Below are 16,118 nucleotides of genomic sequence, written 5' to 3' on the forward strand. Positions count from 1 at the left end.
ACAGATTTGGTAAATTTTTAAACTATGACACTCTTCTCACTAACTTTTGCTTTGTTTGGAAATGAATGGATAATGAACAACAAGTCCATAAAATGTGCTGCTTATGTTAACACGTAATGGACTTGCTGCTTTAAATATATTAATACACATTTAAAATTTTCTCGGTTTAAATTAAGAAATGAAGCCGGGCTCAGTGGCTCAGCCTGTAATCCTGCGCTTTGGGAGGCTGAGGCGAGTGGATTGCCTGAGCCCGCGGGTTCGAGACCCGCCTGGGCAGGCGAGACCTCATCTCTACAATAAATCAAAAAATTAGCTGGGCGTGGGAGAGCATGCCTGTAATTCCGGCTACTCAGAAGACTGAGGAGGAAGGATCGCCGGAGCCCAGCAGGTCGAGGCTGCGGTGGTCGGGAGCGGCCACTGCACTCCAGTCTGGGCGACAGAGTGAGACTCCAACTCAAAAAAATAAAAAATAAAAAATAAAAATAAATTAAGAAATGAGTATTTTTAATTAATTACCAATTTTAATTTATAATATAGTAAAAATAAGAGGTTTTGGGGGGGGGTCCCACGGTAGGCAGAATTCTAAAATGGCTACCAAGTGTCCCTCCCTGGTGCAGACATCTTACAATCCCTACCCACTGGAAATGTTGATAAAATTGTGAGTAGGTTAGGAATTAGCTAACTTTGAGTTAATAAAAAAAAATCACATTATCTGGAAATTTGATCTGGCAAGGTGAGCCCTTCACAAGGACAGAGTCCTTACTGAATTCAAAGAGATTCGACTCAGAAGAGGGCCCCGTTAGGGTAGATCAGGAGCTCAGGGTATTTCCCTATTAACACAAGCAGCATCATGAAAACCTCAGCCACAAGCTGCTGGATATCAACTCTGCCCATGAGAGAAACCAATCTTGACCTCACCAGGTCTTCAGATGAGGATACAACCCTGGCAACCCTGTGAACTCAGCTCTGTGAGACCTGAATAGAGGACCCAGGCAAAATGTGCCATCTATTTGAACCCACAAGCTGTGACCCAGCACACTCTGAGTGTATCATCACTGGTTACATAGCAATGAAAAACTAACACAGGTCTTCAATTATTCTAAGAATAATTCTAAGAATATAAAGTTCCTGAGATGAAAACCCCCAGAGAATAACTGCTTTGAAAGAGGCCAGGATATACTTTCATAGAGGGTCTACTGAATTGCTTGGGTGAAGATATTTCTAAACACCTGTACTCTGGCATTATTTTCAAAACATTAAGGCAAGAGTTTCCCTAGGATATAGGCTGCTAAAATTCTAGACAACACAACTATGTGGACACAAAATCAAGTATTGCAATAGCTAGTACAAATATAGCATCTATGTTTCTAAAAAATAGGAAAAATCTTTGACAAACTCTTTTGTTAGTCGAAAATTGTTTTTAAAATTCAGTAGTAATATCCATATCAGACCTTCCGGGGAAAGGAAAACAAAACAGAAAATTTTCAGCTCATTCACAAGAGTAACATAAGAACTCTGTGTCAATATTCCCTACCCATTGACCATGTGCACAACATAATGTATTCCCATGGCAGACTTTGGTCTCTAATACCATCCTGCACCAAAAGGTCCCAGAACTCCTTAGAGAATAGCTGATCCCACATTCTGGTAAGAAAAACTCAGAATAAGTATAGAATACTCTGTCTTCAAGAAAAAACAGAGACCGTTTCAGAGATGTCAGAGGAACAAAATGATGAATCTGTGTAAAAGGGCCAAATTGTGAAAATCTGAACTACAAACATTAATGAAAACACAAAACCAAAAGTCAACAATAATTTCAGTTGGAATCTACTGATTCTTGAAAATGCCACATGTCTGTGGTGACATTCAAGAGACAAATAACAAAGTGTGACAGAACAGCTCAGGCCCAGCCATTCAAGTCAATGAACAATTGATAGTTTACAAAATAAACATGTGTCCCAGGATAACTGGATACAGGAAGATAAATGGGTGTGTGGTTGTTCTTTCTGAAAAAAACTCCATATCAGAACACAGTACATGAAATTACTGGCAGGAAAACAGACCTTCCAGAATTACAGAGGCTGGAGGCAGAAATACCGGTCAACGACAGCAGAGCCCTGACTTTGCTTTAATCCCTCAAATGAGGTTAGCTCCTTGCTGCTAATGACTTTGGTTCAAGAATTCGCTTTTTGTAAAATTCCTGTAAATAGAGAAGTCTCAGTTGTAAGTATCAATTTTTCTGGAATGGAGATTGAACCATTAGCACAGCAAATGCCATCTAGCATGACCCTGCCCTGAGCACACAGGAACACTATAGCTGGGCATCCCTGGGAAATTAGGGAGAAAAGAAAAGGCTATATTGTGCTTGCTGAATCTGCAGAAGCCTTGCGTGAAAACCCCAATCCCAAGAAGTTAATGGATGTCTTGCTTTTAAGATACTGTTTCTGGTTGGAAACTGAAGAGAGGATGCTGGCTGAAAGAGTCCAAAATGTGTGCAAAAGGTATGTGTTCCTAATTCCTTCCCCTCATATCTCCTAGCTGGCCCTCACGCCAGTCTTCAATCATGAGTTGATTTTCAAGGGTGAATAAATACGTAGATAACTGGCAAGAATGTAGGGAGGGAGAGCATTTACTAATCAGCAGAAGGGTGATAGGAACTTCACTACAAACTCAGTGATCAGGTCATTTATCGCCCAAATGAAGATGCTATTCAGAGGGACAAGGAACCATTAACAGTCACCCTGGAAAACAGGCTTCAGACAGGGCTTTCCTGGGAAAATGGGGACACTGTTCACCATGACCATGAAGAATTAGAGACCCTTAAAGTTAACTATCCTTCCTGATTTATCTGTGTGCTCCTGGTGAAGAGCTTTAGGTACATGTTTAATTAACATGTGTTATATTCATTCAATTAAAATTATTATCAAAGACAGTTAAGCATTCATTCTTTTATATTTCTCCTTTTTTAAATTCTGGTTTATTCTTCCTAAGCTGTGTATTTTATAAATTATACACTGGTCTAACTACTTGTTTCTGTGCATGATAATTTCCTGTGAACAATCAACTAAAGATTGTATATTAAATATGTCTGAATCAAATAGTGCTCTAAACAATACTAGTATTGTTTTAGTTTTCTATTTATTCATATTTATTCTGAAACTCACTCAAAGCCTTAACTGCTTATCTTGTACCTAAGAGAATAATCATCTCCCTTTTCAAGATAGCCATTATTTGAGAACACAGTTATCTTCAGCAACAATACTATTTCCCAAGACTCTAATTAGAACAGTTGAATAGACAGTGCATGGAATAAGAGTTATCTTTTTACGCATAGGTCTGCATTTGTTTTTGAGCTGATATGAAATATTTGTGTATTCTAACACTTTATAAAATATGATCACTAATAAGGAAAAGACAACAGCTAACAGTTAATCCAGCAATCATGTGGCTTAAAGTGTCACAGGAAAATACATATTCGCCACTATAATGGAAAGACATGCCATTAGATTGCCTTTTTCTAATTTTTTAATTTTTATTTTAGACTCAGAGGGTACACATGCAAATTCATTACATGGACATATTGTGTAGTGGTAGGGATTGGGTTTCAAGTGGCCCATTCCACAGACTGTAAACACTGTGCCCCACAGGTAGTTTCTGAACCCTAACCCCTTTCTCCTTCATCACTTATTGGTGTCCCCAGTGTCTATTCTTTTTTTTTTTTTGGAGTTGAAGTCTCACTCCTTTGCCCAGGCTGGAGTGCAGTGGCACGTGCATGGCCACCCCAGTGACGACCTGCTGGGCTCTGCCTTCCAAGTAGCCTCAGCCTTCCAAGTAGCCAGAACTACAAGCTCACACTTCCACGCCTGGCTAATTTTTTATTTTATTGTAGAGACACGGTCTCGTCAACCTGCCCAGGCCAGTCTCGAACCCATGGGCTTAGGCAATCCACTTGCCTCAGCCACCCAAAGTGCTGGGATTACAGGCAGAGCCACCAAATCTGCCCAATGTCTATTATTTCCATCTTTGTGACCATGTAGCTCCCACATATGAGTGAGAACATGTGGTGCTTGGTTTTCTGTTTCTGAGTCCGTTTACTTTTTGATCTATAGAACTATGATCGATTAAGTGTCTTTGGAGGAGCACATCATTGAAGGTGGGTGGGAAGTAGAATGCCATTGTCATCTGGGCGTGGTCCCTGCCACTTACCTCTACAGCTCGGCCGCTCTTCTCCTATGCTCCACGTCCCATTAGCTTGGCATTGTACTAGCCTCCGGCCCTCTAAGTAGTAACCAGGACTGCAGCTCAGCAACACTTGAGCTCCGTACTCATTCAGTGATCCCGAAACCAGTCTCCAGATAACGTGTTCTGATAGCTGTGCCTCAATGCTGGAGCAAAGTACCGCTAGAAGAGAAACAGACTCAACATCACCATTTTTTTTTTCTCTCAAGGGATCAGACCATGTTCACTTTGAATGGCAAGGGCCTGCTATATGAAACCAATTGTGTTGAGCAAAATCAATGTCATTATATATTATTTCAGGTTGTCTCTACGATCTACATGGCTACATGGGAATGAGCCCACAATGTAAAATGCAGATGTGTGGAATTCTCACAGTGAGACTGGGAAGAAGGGAGTAAATCCCTCCCACAATGCATATGGTTCATTGGAGTGGATGAACATTCTCATGAGGGTCATGAGTACATGTATACAATAATCTTGTGCATAATTTGCCTCAAGATATTCTGAGAAACTTGGAATGGTAATTGTGTAATTGAAAATCAGCTTGGGCACTCATTTTCAGAAAGTCAAATGTCCTCATCTCTTCCTTCCTATGAAACAATGATGTGTAGTAAATCTGTATATTATTGGATTTATAAGCACAGAGAAATACATAGGCACAATGCAGTAATATTGTTCAGGACAATGTTTAACAAGTCTTAAAGGAAAGTATCTATTCACTCCCATAGGAAAAAGGCCTAGAATATAGTAGTTGCTTAATAAAAAGCAGTGGTAATGATTGTAAGAGTAGCAACAATAGCAGTACTACTAATAGTAGTATAATATTACCAGGGTGAACATCGAGGAATTTAGAAAATATACGCTAAAAATATATATTTATAAAATGTATGCAGATTTTTAGTTTCATGTGAGTGTATCTTTCTTTGAAAAGTGCAATAAGATTTAAAATAAATAATACAACGTTAAGAACCAGAACCACCCTACCAAATATGAAGCTTCATTAGCTAACATCCATCACAATAAACTATCAATAAAATTGACCAGATTGATTAATGTATTGATCCTGGAAGAATTAGCTAGTGAAATCATAGTTTATTTCAGAACGATAGTAATGATTATATTTTAAGTGTACATTCTTTTTAGGTTAATTAGCTTGATCAGTTGATTTTTTTTTTAATTTTCAAGATGTAGGGTAGAATTCTGGATTAGATATACAAGTGGTCATTGTACAGGTGAAGTTTGGGCCTCTCCTTGGTCCCCACTTTGCCTGGTATGAGACTTGGTACCCCTACTGATGTTAAGTGCTCTCCCACTATATTTACATTATATACAAGTTCATTATAACTGAGTCACACATCACCAAAGTATTACAAAAGTCTTACTTAGTCTTAGTTTGGTAATTTACAGGTACTGTGTGCAAATGAACTAAAAAAAAAAAAAAGACCTTTCTGGTATCATCACAATTATACAATAATTGTTCACCTGTTTAAAATGTGAAAAAAAAAATAAAATCTTAAAGTAACCTTTAGTTTTATTTATCTTAGGTATTTTTTAGATAAAAGAGTTATTCTACATTTATATGGATATTCAAATATTTTACCCAATAATATAAATAATATTTTTCCCCAACCCAGAATACCTTTAGAATTTCAGGTAAGATTGCCACTCTTGAAAAGATTTTTAAAAGCTTTTAGCCTTAAAAATCTATAGCTCAATTTGAATCTAACTGCATACTCTATTTCAAATAAAATGTATTTCATCAAAAATATGCTTCAAGAATTTACTTGATTGTTTTTAATAATCTGAAATATATTTTCAAACTCTATTACTGTCAAGAAGGATTCAACTTTGGATTATACAAAGGAAGAAGCAGTTTCTTTGAGCTAATATCATCTGTAGCAGTAATTTACAAATTATGCATGATTGCTTATTTCCTCATTAAAATGATATTTAATTTGTTTTGTGATTATATTTTTCTAGTGCAATTGTTTGCTTACATCACTTTTTTCCTGCTAGACTATAAGCTTACTAATTATAAATACTATGCCTTTTTACAATTATTTTTTAGTACAGTGGCAATGTAGGTGCTGAACACATATATTTATAATTAGGCTTGTGTTTGTATGTCTACGTGAATGTGCTTTGTAATATAACTAGCCAAGAAAGAAAGGGAGAAAGCAAAAGCCCATGAGTGGAAATTAAGAATAAACGAAGAACTGGAATAGATATTAATATTAAAATCCATCTTGTCCTGTGTTTACTGAAAGAAGAGAGCTAAGAGTAGAGATTTTCAGAAACTGGTGTGAATTTTGATGATATTTCATATTTTCTAAAATAAACTGAGGGAGAGAGTATACCAAAAAAATCCGACTTTGAGTAAGCTATGATGTGATTTGGGAGGGGAAATCCCAGGTAATTCAAACCAAGAATATGTGAGACCATTTCCTCTCAACCGTGGTGCAAAAGGTTCAGGCTTTGTCAGTTGCATCTACGGGCATGCCTGCATTCATGCAAAGACAATGCCGGTCTCCATACAAGAATCTGCTCTGACTTGCTGCTGCCAATCAGGTTGTTCTTTGCCTTGACCTAACAAAATAATGTAGCCAAAATCTGATAATAGAGCTGTGACCCTTGTGGGAGAATAATGAACTCAAGTGGGAACAGAACACATTTCAGGCTTCTGCATCTGCTCCATCCTCCTAATTCTCATTTCTGCGTCGTCCCTAGTCACTCAGGCAGAACCCTGAAGACTGTGTCTCTCTGACTTCATTCACAATCACCCACAGTATTTGCACTTACCCTTTCCAGCACATTCCACTTCATCCTCTTCTATGTGCCTCATTACCATGGCCTTAATCCATTATCTACAGAACAGACTCTTAATTTTTGTGCAAAACTTTACTTGTACACCATTAAAAAATCTCAAAGATTATTATTCTTTTTGTGCTTCATCAAAAATGAACGAATTTTGAGATATGTTCCTTCTATACCTAGGTGTTGGAGGGTTTTTATCAAGAAGGGATGGTGGATTTTATCAAAAACTTTGGTTTTATACCTCGAAAATCCAAAGGATTCTGTCAAAAACCTGCTTACACTGATAAAGGACTTTGGCAAAGTCTTGGTGTACAAATAAATGTACAAAAGACAGTTGCATTCTTATACACCAATAACAAGTAGGCAGAGAACCAAACAAAAATCACAATCCCATTCATAATAGCCACAAACATACACAAAAAATGAAATACCTCAACATCTTCCTAACCAGAGAAGTGAAAGACCTTTACAATGAGAACTACAGAACACTGTTCAAAGAAATACAAGAAGACACAAGCAAATGGAAAAATATTCCACGTTCATGGTAGAAAGAAACAACGTTGTTAAAATGTCCGTATTACCAAAGGCAATCTACAGGCTCAACACAATACCCATTAAATTACCAACATCATTCTTCTTCTCAGACCTGGAAATGATAATACAGAAATTTATATGGAAACATAAACGACCACGAATAGTCAAAACAATCCTTAGCAAAAGAAGCAAAGCAGGAGATATCACACTTCCAGACTTCAAACTTTACTATAAGGCTACTGGCATCAACACAGCCTTGTATTGGTACTAGAACAGGCATATAGAGCAATGGAACAGGATAGAGAGTCCAGAAGAAAAGCCTCAATTTCTCAACCAACTCATCTTTGACAAAGCCTCAACAACAGCCACTGGGGAGAGGAGAACCTATTCAATAAATAGTGCTGGGAAAACTGGCTGATCACATGCAGAAGATTGAAAAAGGACCCCTACCTATCACCATACACAAAATTTAACTCAGTGGATCAAAGACCTAAAGCAAAACCTCAAACTATAAGAAAATGCAGGAAACACCCTTATGGAAATTGGAACTGGTGACCAATTCCTGATCAAAACCCTAAGTGCCCATACCTTAAGAAATAAGATAGACAAATGAGACCTCATCAAACAGACGAGCTTCTGCAAAGCAAACGAAACCATCAAGAGAGCCAGAAGACAGCCCAGAGAATGGGAAAAAATATCTGCCAACTACGTATCTGACAAAGGCCTAACATCTAGGATCTACAAGGAACTCAAAAATGCTAAAGGGAAAAAAATAAACAGCCCCATTAAAAAAGTGGGAAAAGACATGAATAGACACTTCTCAAAAGAAGATATATGGGCAGCCAACAGACACATGAAAAAGTGCTCAGCCTTGCTCATTATCAGAGAAATGCAAATCAAAACCACATCAAGATACCACCTAACACCAGTAAGAATGACCATCAGTAATAAAACAAACAACAACAGATGATGGCGAGGATGTGAAGAAAAAGGAATGCTTCTACACTGCTGGTGGGAATGCAAACTAGTGCACCCTCTTTGGAAGACAGTGTGGTGATTTCTGAAAGAACTAGAAATTGACCTTCCATATAACCCAGCAATTTCCCTGTTGGGAATATACGCGGAGGAACTCAAATCATTTTACAAGAAAGTTATCTGCACATGTATGTTTGTTGCAGCTCTATTCACAACAGCAAAAACATGGAACCAACCATGCTGCCCTTTGAAGTTGGACGGGATTTAAAAAATGTGGTACATATACACGAGGGAATATTATGCAGCCATAAAGAAAGACAAACATATGGACTTCGCAACAACTTGAATAGATTTAGAGTCTATCATACTCAGTGATCGATTACAAAAACAAAAAACAGAGTATCATATGTTCTCACTCATAATCGGACCTTGAACAGTTATTATGATACTGTAAGAAAGGTATTGGCAGTAGTGGAAAACTGCCAGGGAAGGGTGGGTGAGATTGGCAGTTGAGAGAAACTGCCAGGGGAGGTAGGGGCACATCTCATCAACAAGTACTTGCATAATGAACATTTGTATACCTAGCCCTGAATTGGACCCCATATCTTTAAAATAAAATTTTAAAAATGAAAAAATTTTCCTCAAAAGTTTGAATCATTGGCAAATATGAGAATGTGATATGAAAATTATGGTCAAAGTGTCCTTAAGTAAAACACCACTTTTACCCAGATCCAAGATTAACAAATTGATATCTTTGAATATTCAATTTTAAAAAGTACATGTCTACTCGACAAAGTTAATTCATTCCTTGTTCTCTTTTAACTCACTCCCATGGTACAATTTTCAAAAACATATTCTAACATAAGATATTTTATGCTTGAAAGTCCTTTATGAATAATCCTGTGACACTTATATAGCAAACTTTGACTTTTATATGTCCTATGATCATAAGACATTCCCTTTGGTTTAGTCGTCAATTTCCTATGAATATATCACTGATTAAATAAACAATGTGACACAATTTTTGATAATCTATTTTAAACACAAAAAGTTTTCTTATTGTCAATGCAGCAGCTAATAATAAAATAAGGCACTTTTATTGTCCACGCACTACTGATTGTTAGAGAGAAACAGGCTTTAGCATCAATTTTTATGCTACTGTGGGTTTCAGACCTCAAGAAAAGTGATGTGTGAAATTAAATTAAATCTGGCCTTAAAGCTGCCTCTGTACTTTGAATTCCTACTTGGTGAACTGTAACATAAAAGAACATTTTTGTAACAAGTAGCTGAGTCTCAGCCAATCGCAGCAGCTGAACTTCAGCCAATCACGAGCTGCCAACTGATCAGATCACGCCCAAGCAAGAAGAATGCTTTACTGTCACTAATTGAACAATTTCTGCTTGTCCTTTCCTTTTTCTATCCATTAATGCTCACATTGCTGGATGGAGTTCAACTTATCCTGGTTTTGAGGAATACCTAACAGGTGAATCATTGTTTACCTAAATAAACTGTGCTGCATTTAATTTCTCATAAGTTTTTCTTTTAATAGGTGGAAGAGAAATACTTGCAATGAATAAAAAGAATTGATGTGATTGTTTCTGGCTGATAAAATTGCAGTTGCTTTTTTTCTCCTTTTTTTCACTCTTTTCTGTAGTTTCCATGTATTCTATACATTATTAATGGGCGGAGAAAAGTCAGTCAAGGGAGAAAAGAGATTTAGAAGTAGTGGCCTGATAATCACAAAACATCATTTTTTCTTCTCTCTCTCTCTCTCCCCCCTCCCCTTCTTGGAGTCAGAATCTCACTCTGTCACTCAGGCTGGAGTGCAGTGGCACACTCATGGCCACTCCAGCCTCAACCTGCTGGGCTCAGGCTATCCTTCTGCCTCAACCTTCCAAGTAGCTTTGACTACAAACACACGCCACCATGCCCAGTTAATTTTTTTTTTGTAAAGACGAGGTCTCTCCAATTTTCCCAGGCTAACTTGAACCCTTGGGCTCAGGCAATCCTCTTGCCTTGAACTCCCGAAGTGTTAGGATTAAACCACTGTGTCCAACCTAGAAAACACCATTTTTTTCAATTAGGTTGAAAGAAGTAAAAGCTGAGAGGACTTTTCTTTTCCAAGAAAAATTGAAAATAGTTAAACAAAATACCATTTAAAGAATCTGCTGCCTAGTGGAACAAATACATACGTTTATATCAAACCCATACACATTGTACACAAATATACACACACAAACCTAGATAGATACACAATTTACATGTATATATGTTTATTATACAAATGGAGCACATAAATAGAAGAGGCCATAAAAATCAATGCATCATAGTTTACCAAGGGATTTTTTTAAAGAAAAGCTAAGATGTTTCTGTTAGAGTCTTCGTCCTTGATTTCTTCCCATAATATACCGGAGAGAAAAAGATAGCAAAAATAAAGGGTATGGATGAAATGCAAATATCTCCTGTATGTATGCAATAAATGATACTCACAGAACTGTGTATTTTACTCTATAGGGATGTTTTCATTTCATGATATTAGACATAATAAGAGAACAAGATAAAACTGAGAAGCATGTGGGATGGTGGAGCATGCGATGCTGAAGTTAAGAACTTGACAAAAATATGAACATCGCAGAGCAAAGAGAGCCAGGAGTGGGCTCAGGGCCCTGGGAGAAGGGGAGGAGGGCCTGGAAGAGGGCTTTCTACCCGGGGCTGCCCTGCCATTCAGAAGCAGGAGAATGAAGAAACGCCTCTACCCTCTCCCCCGAGACTCACAAAGGCAAAGTGGAAAGACAGTCAGAAGGCAAAACACAGTGGCCAGAGTGCCTCTGTGCTGATGACATTTTAAAAGAAAACACTTCATCCTTCCTAACTAAAACATCTTAGACCAGAAGCCACCTGGACTTTCCCTGTACCTGCAGCCAGGGCTCCCCAGTCACCTGAAGTGTGTGTGTGTGTGTGTGTGTGGGGGCGGGGGGGGTTAGTTGCTATGCATGTGCCACTTCCTCAGACTCATGTGGGGTCAATGTGTTTTATGAAAGGTCCTCTTCACACTGTATATATAGCTGAGTTCTTTTGGTTTAGGTTTTTTGGCTTTGTTTTTGTTTTTGTTTTTGCTTCCCGAGTCAGGGTCATGTACTGTCACTCAGTCTGGTGTGCAGTAATGTAATCAGCTCACAATAGCTCAAACTTCCAGGTTAAAGTGATCCTCCCACCTCAGCCTCCTGAGTAGCTGGATTATAGGCACACATAATTGCATTGGGTTTATTTATTTCTTTCTTTTTAATTTTTTGTAGTGACAAAGTCTCAGTATATTGCCCAGGCTAGTTTCAAGCTCCTGTCTTTAAACAACCCTTCCACCTCAGCCTATAAAACTTCTGGAATTACAGGTATAAGCCACCGTGTCCAGCCTTCATTGTGCATATAATTACATATAATTTTTCTCTATGTAAACAGCACTGAGGTCGGGCACAGAGGCTCATGTCTATAATCCCAGCACTTTTGGAAGTCAAGCTGAGAGGATTGCCTGAGCTCAGGGATTCGAGACCAGCCTGGGCAATTTGGTAAGATTCCATCTCTACAATAAATCAAAAATTTAGCCGGGCGTGGTAGCATGTTCCTGTAGTTCCAGCTACTTGGAAGGCTGAAACAGAAGATCATCTGAGTCCAGCAGGTCAAAGCTGCGGTGGCAGTGAGCATGCCACTGCACTCCAGCCTGGGCGACAGAGTGAGATTCCAACTCAAAAAAATCAACAAACAAACAACCAAAAAAACAAAACAAAAAAAACCCAGCACTGAGACAGGAAAGGTGGGCTTTACTATTATTTCTGAATATTTGTATTACACGGAGGAGCAGAGAAGTTTAGGCTCCCCCAAACCATGTTAGAATTCCCATCTGTTTGTCTCTCTTTGTTTCTTGGACTTGTCACCGTATTTGATCACTAGAAACAACACAAGAAGATTAGATTTATTCTAAAAATGACTAAAATAAGTGACACCAGACATAGTTTTAAGACTGAATTAAATCAGAAAGAATCCCAAACACACAAACTTACAAACATCAATTAAATAAAGAGCTTTTTAAAGACTGGAACACTAGGTTAATATGGAGAATATAGTGGAAAAGAGTGTTTTGTTAACATATACCTTATAAGTCAATATTTTTAATAATCATAAGTGAATAAATTGACAGGTCAAATTTTGTAAAATTAAATATGCTTTCAAAAACATGAGGGCTTAGCTGATGTAACATGAAATGCTCACCTGGTCATTATATTCCTTATTTTTTATTTGTAAAGAAATATAGACTCCCTTCTGTCACTTAAAAGAAAATGACTATTATGTAATATTTTTCTTTGATTTCAAAAAATTCAAGAGAACACTTGTTGGAGACGATTTCAAAGTACTTGGTATAGTTAATTCCATTGACTATGTTGACATGGCTGACAAACTTTTGTACTAAAATCCCTAAAACACACTTCTCAAGTCAGAGCAGTTGAAAGCATAAATTCATAGCTTCTCTGCACAAAAGATACATTTTCTCTGACTTGAGGATATTTCAGCAACAAAATAAATACTTTATCTTTTACTTAATAAAGATTGGCTTTTGATTTTGCCAGTAATTCTGATTTATTATAGACTAATTCAGTCAGAGACACAATAGGAAGGCTAACCTTTGTTTTGTTTAAGATATTTAGACAGTGGCAATGGTGCCACCATAAATAAAGTCCTCTAGCTTTCCCTCTCAGAAATTACAGGCACTTATCATAAATCTTCTGTGATAGCCTAATCAACCCCTAGATTCAGGATGCAATTGTCTTTTTTTTAACAGAGAATTTTCCCCATCATACTCAATGTGTATAAGTGCTTGTTATTACCAAGTTTAGTTCAAGTATATTTAATTAGATTTGTAAAATTATGATTAGATGTCATTGAAGTAAGATGATTTTATCAGCCATATCACTGTTCATCATACTCACTACTAAAGCACAGCTTGCAGAACAGCATCAACAAGCTATACAGACTGAATATGGGAGGAATGACTAGTCTTAGTTTTGATACATTAGAAGCCTGAACACAAGACCACTTTGACTTGGGTAAACCACTAATGTAAAGTTTTAAGGGAAAGCCAGGATACTGAGACCTTCTCATCTCATATTATCTAATTTCAGCACTTACTAAAGAAACTTCTCCATCAAGACTGAATCCAGAACACGGGACTCTTAAGGGCAAAAGTTGTTTGGGGATTTTTGTTTCAAACTCAGGACTTAATTGCGTGACTATTACAGGTGTTATTTAGAATAAGAATAGATGATAAGTGAATAGAGTTTTGAAGTAAATTTGTAGGAAAAAAAAACTTCTAGGATCACTTGTGAGCAATCAGCTTTTCAGAGGCATCAGATCAAAATGTCTCAAGACTTTAAAGTTCCTAATCCCTTCTCCCAGATTCCTGATTGAATCTAGACCTTCATATCATTAGCATGTTCTGAGCGTCTCAGAATGGCTAGATGTTTCCTCATTCTTGTGACTACTGCTTTTCCCATTTTTAAAGTTTCCAAAGCCTTTGGAAGATCAGACATTCCCCACCTCCATCCTGTTCATATTTCTTGTTCTTTTGTTACTATGGTTATTTTAAAATAAATATATTTTAGCACAGTTAGATCCTAAACATTTAAATAAGTAATATAGCCATGTTTAATAACTAGTGCTCTAGCTGTATGCATAGCCTGAAAATGCCATTCTTAGAATCTGCTCTCTGTCAGACAAGCACAATACTGAATTTACCTCATCAACCAATGACATAGGATAGGCTTCAGAATTATTTGCAATTTTATAATCTAAGATCAATATTAAAGCTATATTTTAATTACAAAAAATGAGTCTAATCTGACTTCTGGAAAGGATTTTGAAAATGCATGGCTAATCCAAGCATTGATTTCAAGTAAAACATCTTAGTGTTTCATTATTTTACCTGTGTTTAACGTCAACAGCAATCCATAGCAAGTACATCACTGATGGCTCCCTTTCAAAAGGTTGTCTTCTTAGATATCTCTAAAGTTTTCCTTACAGTTTGGCAGAATATGCTGCAGAATAATGACTAGCTTACAAGCCCACATACCTATATAATATCAGAATGGCCTCGAAATTCCTGCATGTATTTATACACGAATCTCTCAAAATGACAATACTTAAAAATCTATACATCCTAAATTCCTTGTGGTCATTCTGTATTACAGTGAGTGCTTTTGTTGTGCCTGAACTGTAGGCTACAACAAGTCCTGTGAGCAGGGACCTGGTCATCTATGGTGCAAGGGATCAACTGTCCAGTCTAACCCCTCATGTTCATGGGTCACTCTGCTGACAATGCAGTAACCTTCCTGTTTGTGTAAAAATATCATGTCCTTAAGTCTTTCTTGACAATGGTCATGACAGTATTCATTCATTCATTCTACAAATATTTATAAAGATCTAGAAGCGACCAGAATGGACAAATACACCAACTTTGTTGAGCTTATGAGAGGAAAGATGACAACAGTAACTGATATACTCTGATAATAAGAGCACCACAATCCAAAAGACATTTTAGACAAGAGCACAGAGTTTGCACGATTACACTGTGCAGAATTAAAGCACTTGATACCAACAGAATATGCTCTACACTGGCTGAGGTTTTTCAGCACTTGATGACTTCCAGAAAGAGCAGTCACTGGCCAGCAAAGACACCTTCCACTATCTTGTGCAGGTTCACATCCTACTTTGGAGTCCAAGTGTCCTTTGTCATCATGGAGTGGTTTGCACCACCCACCACACCTGCTTCCCAGACCACTTGGACAGTGTGATAACAGGGACAATTTTCCATAGGGTTCCCATGTTTTTTTAGTTGAGAAAGCAAACTGACATTTTGATCTGAACTATTTCTCCAAAGTATATAGCAAGCATACAGCCTTGGAAGACAGGGGTGGATATATGTTTTCTAGCTGGCACATAGAAATTTCATTTTTGCAGTTCCCTTGAAAACTGGAACAAGACAAGGCTGCCCACTCTCAGCCGTCTTGTTCAACATTGTGTTGGAAATACTAGCTAGGGCAATTAGAAAAGAGAAGGAAAACAGTGGTATCCAAATAAGAAAAGAGGAAGTCAAGTTATCCTTCTTTGCTGATGATATGATCCTATGCCTTGAAAATCCATGAGAATCTGTCAAAAACCTGTTTGCACGTATAAAGGACTTTGGCAAAGTCTCAGGGTACAAAATAAATGTGCAAAAGATAGTTGCATTCCTATACACCAACAACAGCAGGCAGAGACCCAAATTAAAAGTACAATCCCATTCACAATAGCCATCAAGAAAATGAAATATCTCAGCATCTTCCTAACCAGAGAAGTGCAAGACTTTTACAATGAGAACTACAGAACACTGCTCAAAGAAATCCAAGAAAACACAAACAAATGGAAAACATTTCATATTCATGGATAGATAGAATCAACATTGTTAAGATGTCTATGCTAACAAAGACAATCTACAGGTTCAATGCAATACCCATTAAGTTACCAACATC

General features: G+C 37.5%; 1 protein-coding gene across 1 annotated transcript in view; it reads right to left on the bottom strand.

Annotated features, from left to right (window-relative positions):
- Window positions 1–16,118, bottom strand: part of LOC103259569 (CUB and sushi domain-containing protein 1) — a 238,044-nt gene that overhangs the window by 88,212 nt on the left and 133,714 nt on the right. The window contains exon 15 of the mRNA XM_008057227.2: window positions 4,207–4,401. Within this exon, the coding sequence (XP_008055418.1) occupies window positions 4,207–4,401 (195 nt within the window). The remainder of the gene's footprint in view (window positions 1–4,206; window positions 4,402–16,118) is intronic.

Source organism: Carlito syrichta, unplaced genomic scaffold (genome assembly GCF_000164805.1).
Source record: "Carlito syrichta isolate Samal-C Ts95f unplaced genomic scaffold, Tarsius_syrichta-2.0.1 Scaffold302893, whole genome shotgun sequence".
Lineage (NCBI taxonomy): Eukaryota > Metazoa > Chordata > Mammalia > Primates > Tarsiidae > Carlito > Carlito syrichta.